This window comes from Amphiprion ocellaris, chromosome 1 (genome assembly GCF_022539595.1).
Source record: "Amphiprion ocellaris isolate individual 3 ecotype Okinawa chromosome 1, ASM2253959v1, whole genome shotgun sequence".
NCBI lineage: Eukaryota > Metazoa > Chordata > Actinopteri > Pomacentridae > Amphiprion > Amphiprion ocellaris.
The window spans coordinates 6,470,064-6,480,043 of record NC_072766.1 but is presented as its reverse complement, the minus strand read 5'-3'; the positions used below and the strand labels follow the sequence as shown (position 1 = coordinate 6,480,043).

The 9,980-nt window shown below is 41.0% G+C and overlaps 1 protein-coding gene across 3 annotated transcripts in view; it reads right to left on the bottom strand.

The window, feature by feature from the left end:
- Nucleotides 1-5,405: 5,405 nt before the first annotated feature.
- LOC111562582 (protein diaphanous homolog 3-like) overlaps nt 5,406-9,980 on the bottom strand; it is a 164,353-nt gene continuing 159,778 nt past the window's right edge. For 2 of the 3 annotated variants that reach the window (XM_055013596.1, XM_055013592.1), the window contains exon 27: nt 5,406-8,733. In XM_055013596.1, the coding sequence (XP_054869571.1) occupies nt 8,366-8,733 (368 nt within the window). In that variant the 3' untranslated portion in view covers nt 5,406-8,365. The remainder of the gene's footprint in view (nt 8,734-9,980) is intronic. The other variant, XM_055013590.1, reaches the window with a different exon arrangement.

The window sequence follows — 9,980 nt, the reverse complement described above, 5'->3', positions numbered from 1 at the left end:
GCAACAGTGATCAAAGAAATACAGACAAGGAACACAAAAACACGCCTGCGGTGACAGATGGAGGTAGGCCCAGTAAAGAAAGGAGAGGGCAGCACAGCACTACAGGAAAATCCTGCTAGACAGAAATGAGGGAGGAATAATAAGGAAGGTCGGAAGAATTCGTTGCTGATTTAGCCATTCAGCGACAAACACTGCTTTGCATAGACATGAGCATTTCGACAAAGATGGGTCTGTTTTGATCAATAAACAGGAAACAGGAAGAGCGAGAACCTGACTTGTCCCCGGACGGCACTATTGGGGTGTTGGTTTACCACCATAACCGTCTCTTCCTGGATCTGAGCCCAACAGCAAGGTGACTCGGCTTGAGATGTACAATGATTAGGCAGGTTCTGCCACACAGTGATACTCTCTGATGCAGCTTCGAAGTTCAAAAGAAGAAGAAAAAAAACAAACAAAAAAAAACAGCTCTTAGGTTGTGGGAGACAGAAAGAGAAAGCACATGCCAAAGACACAAACTCAGTCTCTTCAGTTTATGAGTAGTGGAGAGCGAAAGTTTTGGGAACAGCTCAAGGATTTTTGCTATGATAAACACATCTATTAGAATACTTTTTCTTCTAGGACCCAGATGTACAGACAATGAGGGAAAACTGAGGCTATTTGCTGAGAACAGTTGCCGGGCAAACAACAGAGCTTCTAGGAAGAAACAGAGTGAGATGTGAACAAAAAGCTCCGTGTCTGCACCTGTAAAAATGCAAAACTTTACCTGATTTAAATTTGGCCGCCATCCTATCCGAAGTACTTACCTGGCGCAGTGATACTCTGCTGCCGGTGCTCCTGCCACGCTCGGAAGACTCACTGGAAATCCCATTCTCTGCATGCTGGATCTCCACTGTGTCAAAACAGCAGCCATTGAGCTTGAATTTCATTTAGGAGAGGAGTCACATGATGTGGGCAGGTGGGGAGTGATAATGGTGTTAATACGGCCAAATAGTCGCTCATATCATTGTGCGGTGTGTATCCCAGCGCTCAATGTTTTCCCTCAGACACCTCAGAATATTACAGCAGAACTCCATGCTGACAGTCTGACCCCGAGGGATGAATTCCGGTGCACAATCCTGAATACATCAAAGAAACTGACAATGGTGCTCTTGGTGTGCTCGTGATCTACTGTGCCTTTTTCTGTTCTAGCTGTTTGGTCTTTGTGCCATAGCCGAACACCCAACCCTTGTCACCAGCGATAATGAAGGTTTGCTCACCGAAGGCCTTATGAGGAAGATCCTTGCTGAGTTTGACAGTGAAATGGCGACTGGGTACCTGCAAGTGGTCACAAAAGTGCATGTAATAAAAATCCTGACTCACAATGGTTAATGCACAAACATGATCGTACTACACTTCATTTCTGTAGAACAGATGCTCTCTAATTTTAATCAATAAAACAGTCTAAACAGGTCGTAATAGCTGACAAGTCATGCATGTAACTGCAACCTAAAGAGTCTTCAGATCTATTCACTTAGGTCTGATACAGCTATTAATAGTGAATGTGCACAAGTGATTCCACAGAACACTTCAACAGCGGACCGTAAAAAGAGGCTAAAGCTTCTGGTTTGTTGCTTTCACTAAATAGCTTTTGAGAAAAAAGTCTACAAACATCATATTTTATGGATTAAAAATCACTGACAGTAAACGTAATCCAGGCAGCAATTACATTCCCACCAAAAATGTATCTGGCAAGGCAAATTAGTGGCACTTGGAGACATTTTGTGCGAGACAGGGATGGATGGTTACATCCTTCCTGGCCTCCTTCTACCACTGTGACTGACACCTTCAACAGTAGATTACAAAATGGTTCTGCCCAACAACCTGAAAATAGAAAGCAATTTTTGCACCATGAAATTCCACAGTGCATGTGTGCAGGCAGTTCTAAATACAGCAGAGTTCTCACTCTTTTGACTCTTGGGGAAAAGAAATAGTGACAAATCTGTTGATCTGCTTTGTAGTTCCACCTCCTCTACAAATCCTCAGACACATTTTTAACTTCATCTCCAATCAAAGAAGCCCAGATTGCAATCTGCTACACAATATGTTTTGCTCCACTTTATTAGGCCCATAGATAAACCTCATGGATGGAACACAGGCCTGTGAGTAATGAAGGCTCCCTCAGCATAACAAGATCCTACCCTCCTTATGCTCTCCTTCTCCTCTCAATTTGCACTGTCTATGAGTTTAGCTGGTCATTTTCTTGACTTCTTTTCATAGAAATGGGACTGAACAGATGCTGTAACAAAATGGAATCACTTCTTATCAATCCCCCAAACCTGATATGAACAAATACAGCTTCATGGGCACATGCTATGGTTGTTGATTTCACAAAAAAGAAATAAATGCAATTCCTGCAGCAAACGGACATGTTAAAATGTCAATGTAGAGGTCAGTATATAATTGCGGGACTTTTTGTAACATAGTTGACAGGTATCATAGTCGACATTTTTACTGTTTTCAGGCCTAAAATCAACATGGCCACCTATAACCAAACACCACATGGCATTTTTATAGAAAGATTCTTCTAAACTATTATATATACAACTGAGAAAAAATGGAAAGTTATTCATAAAGATATTGTAGTAAAACTGTTGACATGCCATAAATTCACATTTGACTCACACACTACTTTATATTAAATAACTCAGAAAGCCTTGGAGTCTGGCCAGTCTTTTCTTCAGGAGGAAATGACATCATGGGGAGCAGGTCATGTGATCTGGAATCAACAAACTTCCTTGAGAGGTGTTTTTCTAATGGGTAACTTAGTTGAAAGTGACTTCTTGGACACAGATAAAATTTGTTATTTTCCATATAAAATTTGATATATTGTCAAAAAGAAATATCTGTCATGAATATCTCAACTTAATAAAAAGAACACAGCCAAAACAATTTTTGAATAAGCTCATTTTATTATTGTTTAGCTAATTAGAAAGTGGTTGTCAATAAATTCGGAACGTTATTTCGTTGACATTTTAGTAAAATCCAGTAATTTTTTATTAATAAGTGATTGCTTCCATAATAAATAATTGTGGAATTTGGAAAGACATGGTCATAATGAACATAAAAACATTTGGTTTTTTTTTTACTTATAATAAAATTCTATGCAAGATATATCCTATGGACTTCTAAAGTCCCTCAAATATATATTGACCCGAAGAATTAAACCTTGTATTTCATGGATTTAAGAACTGTTTTTCAAAATAGCGGCATGTGCAAAAGTTTGGACACCCTCATAAGTCAGTATCTGGTAACTGATACCTCCCTTTTGGCAGATAACAGCTTTTTGTTGCCACCTAAAAGTATGTCTCTTCTTGATTTAGGATTTTCATCCACTCTTCTTTGCAGATCACTTCAAGTTCTGCCTTTTTAAAGGTCTCTTGCATGCATGACATGTTTAAGATCTACCCACAGAATTCAATGATGTTCTTGTCAGGGGACTGCGAGGGTCGTTCTAAAAGCTTCTACATTCGTTTCTTGATGTAGTTCATGGTGGATTTGGTGGCATGCTTTGGATCATAGTTCCATTGTAGAAGCCGGTTTCTTTTCAGTTACTTGTGTGACACCATGACATCTGCATCCAGAGCTTGTTGATATTTCATAAAGTTTATTCTTTCCTCCATGTGCGCAGTGCTTCAGGTGCCACTGGCTGCTGCAAAACCAAACTGCAGACTATTTCCATCCCCATGATTAACAGTTGGCAAGGTGTTCTTTCATCAAACGCTTGTTCTTTTTTTTTTCTCTTCCTCTCTCTAAACACACCGTATGTTCGCGACCATAAGGCGCACCGTATTAAAAGGCGCAGTCTCAGTTCCGGGTGCTATTTCTGTATTTAACACATACATAAGGCGCACCGGATTATAGAGCGCGTGCATGGTAAAACATACCTGTACTAGCTTAAAACATGCATGCTAGCGTGTGTTTTAAAAAAGGCAGCGGAAGCTAAACTGAGTTCAGTTGTACTTTATTGAAGTATTTAGCAATGTTTTCACGTTGTTTTTTGATCAATCCTCATTCACAAATCCATCAAAATCCTCATCTTCTGTATCCGAAAAGTAAAACTGTGTTCGCCATCTGTCATCCATCGCTCCCACGCCGTTCGCAACTTCACTTTGAACGCCCTGTTTACACCGATGTCCAGCGGTTGGAGTTCCTTCGTCAAGCCTCCCGGAATGATAGCAAGCTCCGAGTTCATTTGCTGCACTTGGTTTTTCACAGCGGCTGTGAGATGGACGCGCATGGAGTCACAGATCAACAGGGACGGTGACGCCAAACCCATGTTGTTTTGCATAATGCAAATACCGGCACTATATACCAACTGGGGGCGTGTCTTTAGCGTCTTCTTTCACGCCCACACTTCCCCCTTTAACGTTCTCATACTGTCCTCTGTCACGTCCTCCTTTTCTCTATATAAGCAGCGTGTCAGCAGGAAATGCTCTCAGTCAGTAAAGCGGAGCTGATCAAAGTCACACAATAACATTTACACATTTTGGAACTCGGTGCACACATAAGACGCACCGCATTATAAGGTGCTCCGTACATTTTGGAGAAAATTTAAGACTTTTAAGTGCGCCTTATGGTCGCGAAAATACGGTATATTTGGTGATTGTGGCCAAAGAGCTCAGTTTCAATTCCATCTGTCCACAGCACCATTTTCCAAAATAACTCTGGTTTATCCAGATGTTGCTTTGCATGCTTAGATGTTGACTCCTGTCACTGACTCTCCCATATAGACCACGAATCAATGCCGTGCAGCAGAACGGAGCACCGCTGCTCCTGTGTGAGTTTAAACCTTCCTACAGCTCCTCTGTGGTCATGCACAAGTCTAGCTTTGCCTTTTTGCCTGGCAGTGTTTAATCTGAAAGTTTCTGTTTTCTTTTAGATCTTGTCTCGACTTCCACAGTTGCCCTTTACTGCCGTTTCTTCATTGCATCATTTGGATCACAGAAATTTCAAACTGGAAGCACATGGAGTCGTTCTATATCGCTTTATATCGTCTCCTCCTGCTCTGTCATTATTAATTAGCTTCAGTTGGAATCCTCAGTCACTTGTTAAGAGGAGAGTATTGTTGTTGAGTTTGTGCACTCGAACAGAGTTAATTTGGCCAAATGAGTTAATGAAATAATGAGTATTTTACATTTGCATTTGTGGATTAAAATTACCAAAAAAAAAAAAGACTTATTTTAATGACTGTTTGCTGAAGGCATATTTATTTCTCTTTATGTCACAATTTAGGAAAATGTGTAAGTAGTTTTGCATAGAACTGTATATGATGTCTTATATATCAAGTTTTCTAAAAAAGAAACAACCCCCCCCAAAACCATTCATAAAGCATTTGGTGACATCTAGACCTCTGGTGTGTTGCTAAGAACCCGAATCACTTGGAAATCAGAAGCATGTTTACAGCACATCAATTATCTTGTACCAACATGATGGCACAACCTCAGAAACACCGTATTAGGCAAAGGAGTACACCCATACACATAATCTCTGAGATCAAAATAATATTTTGGAAGCTGAAAAAAAGAATTTGTGTGACACAAAAATATATAGGTAAATCTCAGTGGAATTGGAAAAGGGGGGGGGGAATTAACTCTCCTCTGAAGCATACATTTTACAGAAAAACTGACATGTTGAAGAAGAAGGTGACTGCTGTTACATCTTTGCAGAGAACTATAAAAGACCTTGCTTTGATTTTAAACTGCTCAGTAAAAAGCACGCTGCAGCCAGCTAAGGCTAAATCAAGGCCATTGGAAGAGCTTGGTTAGCAACCGCTTTGCTCTCCGAAGCTGCTGATTGCATCACTGGGGAGATGTTTGTCTCTGGCTCTGATCCAGGCGGGGACAGTTGTGCTGCTCCCAGTGCTGAAGATATTCACCAGCTGGCAGGTTACAGCAAGCTGGCCTTGTCAGATAGCAGGGTAACTGGTCAGCAGATCTCTCTCGCTCTCTTTCTCCCTTCACTTCTCAATTCTCTCTCTGCCCAGATTGTATGGGACTTTCGGATTTACTCTACTGTACATTTCCCCACAACTGATTTATGTTTTAAAGGCGGCCTGTTCCGCGAAGTGCATTTTAAAGTCTTGTTTAATTAATAAAAGTAAGTGATAAAAGTTCACATATGCTCTTCACAAGCTGTGAGTCAGGTGTGGGTTTTATTTGGGAAATGTAACAACCCAAATGCACAGAAACTATTATCTGTACACGGGATTATGTAGCCTTTTATGAGCAAATCCATTCATGAATCATATGAAAACTGTGCTCATGCAGCCAATTACGCACAGAGGAACATCAATTAAAAAAAACTTCTACAAGGACACTGCACACTATAAAGTCTTGTACTGTATGTTATTCAGCCAAGGCAGTGCATTTTAGAAGAGCCCAGTTTTCACACTGAGGAAATATGTCAGTAAAAATAAAGGATACAACAAAGGAACATACTGTACAGAGGACATTCACAGGCACCAGTGATTGGTACCCATCTAAAAAGAGTCATGTGGTAACATTTGGAGTAATCCCTGCTGCACACTGTCCTACTGAAGATATGAATACGGTCCAAAGCAGCAGTTATTGGAACAGTGGGTGTCTCCCTAGTAGATTATTACTATGTCATACATATGTCAAACGGCACAGCTGCGGTGATAAATTTCAGGCTGCACGTGTAATATCCGCACAAACCAATCATGGCCAAAGACAGGTGATGAAATAGGCATCCAGCTTGCAGCCACATAGATGTGGAGGATGTCTGACACGTACCAACCACTTAATCACTGTTACACACCAAGCACCCACAAACTGAGCCATGGTAGCACCACCCCTGCAACCGCCAAGGACTAACTGCCAGTGACAGACACCACAGGACAACCTCAGGCATCCCATTTCCATACCACGACAGGTACGAGCCCTTTTGGCACCATGAGACAATATCATGCAGGTGGTTTTAATGTTTTGGTAGATCAGTTTATGCTTCAGATCAATAACATGCTAAGTGCTATGATGATAATAAGCAAGAATGACAACAAAAACAAACACCTAACAGCCACAGAAACACCGACAATGTGGCTTTTGTGATTAATGACAAAGAGAAAAAGAAAACTCTTTTCTTTTTTGCTTTGTTTTATTGTAAACGGGTCTATAAAAGTGAAGAGTATGAATTAAGGTACAAGAAAAAAATACTTAAGATGTCAGTCATTTCTGCAGGAATGTAGAAGAAAAACAGTGGCAAGTTTGTTTGTGCCACATTCTGGACAATAACACAGTAAGACTTTATTCCCTTTTTGCAGACTTGTTCTGTCTTGTTCCCCCGAGCAACGACACAGAGGCAAGAAACAGTCGAGTAAATCCAAAATGAAATGACAGTAATTAAAGGTATGACCTGTGAAAACACAATCATGTATTGAACTGTTGTATATATTTAAAGTTGTATAGACAATTAGGCTATTGTTTTCAGTATAAAAGACGCCCCGCAATTGATGACAAAAAAAAACTCAAGGAAGAGAAGAAACAAAGAAAGAGAAACATGAAAAGCAATTAAATTTCAAAAACAAAAGAAGAAAATAAAAGCCTTCACGTGCACTCGACTAATACCATTCATATGAAAATAACTAAAGCGTAATTAAAAACAAAAATACAGGTAGGATGATTTCATATGATAAAGATGTAAAAATTCCAATGTCGAAGGAAAAGCTTTATTATTGCATACTAGTTGATTATAAAAAGTGCTCAGCAACATTGCATTTTAACGTTCAGTGAAAAGCTATGATATAGTCCCATTGTTTGGGATGTAAAGGATGGCCAGACGTTTCTGGCAGTGCACTTTGCAGGATCAAATAAAGACCTTTTGGATCTTTTTAGATGTATTTTCTCTTTTAAAATATAATGTATGACACTCGTGCATTTAAGTACTTCCATTAAATCACAACTTTTGAAATTCAGTCTGTATTTCCTGAAATAACTTGTGAGGACATTCTGCAGGCCAGTGTGTGACCAGCTTTGTGCTCCATCTGCCAGGATTTTCTTTTGGAAAAAGATTTTTTTTATATCCGTACCATCAAGCATTAAAAGCATGGTCCTCAAACTCACTAGTACTTTTATAAAAATGTATTTTTTTTTAATAAATCTTTATATTTATGTTTCCTTAGAATACTATTATTTAATTTATACTATGTAGCTGCCTGGCTATTCATGCCTGACAGCTTTCAACAACTAAAATCTCCTTCTGTTAACAAAACCATCAAAGGAAAATCTTAGGTTACATTCAGAGCGTTTTTAAATCTGCGGGTAGAAAAATACTATATGCTGCATATTATTTCAGAGGTAAGAAACGAACCTCACAGGGCTCTGAGTCTGGCGAGGAGAGCCTCCACGTCTGACTCTCCGTTGGTGCCACAGCTGCTGACCGCAGGACCAGAGGACGGCTGCGAGGCTGGAGTGTCTGCTTCCACTTCCGGCTCTTTTTCAGTGACTTTAACCATCTCTGCCTCCACCACCCTCTCTCTGTTCAGCCCATAGCTGTAACCTGGGATGTTCCTGTTCCTGCGGCCTGGCTCCGAACACGCAGAAGCCTTGGCCCTGGCTGCAGATGGATGGCCCTCAGACTCGTTATGGGCCTCCTTGGCAGGGGGAGCTTTCGCCGCCGCTGAATTCGCATTTATATTCTGCCGTGAGCGAGACCTTTGTAAAGGGGCCTTGTTGTTTTCTGTGAGCGAAGAACAGAGACAAAGCAACTATGAGAATGAGGGAGGAGAGTAGAAGAAAGTGATGCGTGACTGACTCGTTAAATGAAAGGAAGCAAGGAGGTTAATCAGATTACAGATTAAATTACAAGCAAGACAGAGAGGAGGAGAAAAAGCAAGCAAGGGGCTTGATAATGTAGTCAGCCATGATGCAGCAAACGCTAAACGCTGAAATAAGAGAACCCATCAGAAAGTAATAAGAAGCACTTTCATAAGCATATGCACATGCAAAATAAATGCACATATATACACGAGGTCACTGTGCACACAAACACCATGGCAGGTTATACACACCGTGGACACACACACTGATGAGAACAAATTTTCAGCAGCAGACTGTGGCACAGAGCCAGCTCAATGTGATGAAATGGATATGGCTGATCAACTGCAACAGAAACTCAATAACATTGTATGTTGCCCTTTTCCAATCTCCTAGTCTTTCCCTTTTTTCTTTTATGACACCCTCCCACCCAGCTCCACCTCTCCTGATTCCACCATCATCATCCATTCTCCTTTCTCGGCTCTTCATCTCAGCTTTCTGCTCCTACAGTAGTCCTCTTCATCTTTCTTATTCCTTAAAACACATTCCCAGACAGACAGTGGAACAGAGCGACGCCCAGATGCCAAGATCAGCCCTACGTTCTGAATTATAATCCCTCTGAGTAGATCTTAGACTTCATCATCAGTATGTGCGCCCTGGAAGGAGAGGGTAAATCCATATTCATGTGACCTTGAGCGTGAGGCTGAGAGGAGTGGCGCAAGGAAAGACACCAGCGCATTTAAAGTTTCCTGAGCCTGAAATGTCTGGCAAACAGGAGTCAAACACAGCAGAGCAGAACACAGCGACCCGCTCTGTCAGCCAATCGGTAATGAGTTTGGAGCGTGGCCAGTCAGTCATGACAGTGTGTTTTATGGGCCGAGCTGACGAATGACAAGGAACGTCCCTGAACACAACCTCTGACAAATAAATAAGGATAAAGGGAGGAAAGAGAGCAGAGAAGAAGGAACCGACTGCAAAATTACGCAAAGAAAGCTGGCGTTTGTACGCGCACATGCACACACTGGCACAAAAACTCGTTAGGCAAACAAGAGGTAGTGGGGGGATTTTATAGGATGAAATGACTGGAGTGTGTTGCCTTGCTGCTGTGAATGAACATTTAGCACAGCTGAAAATCCATGTCTCCTCTCATTATCTAACCCTTTTTGCTCC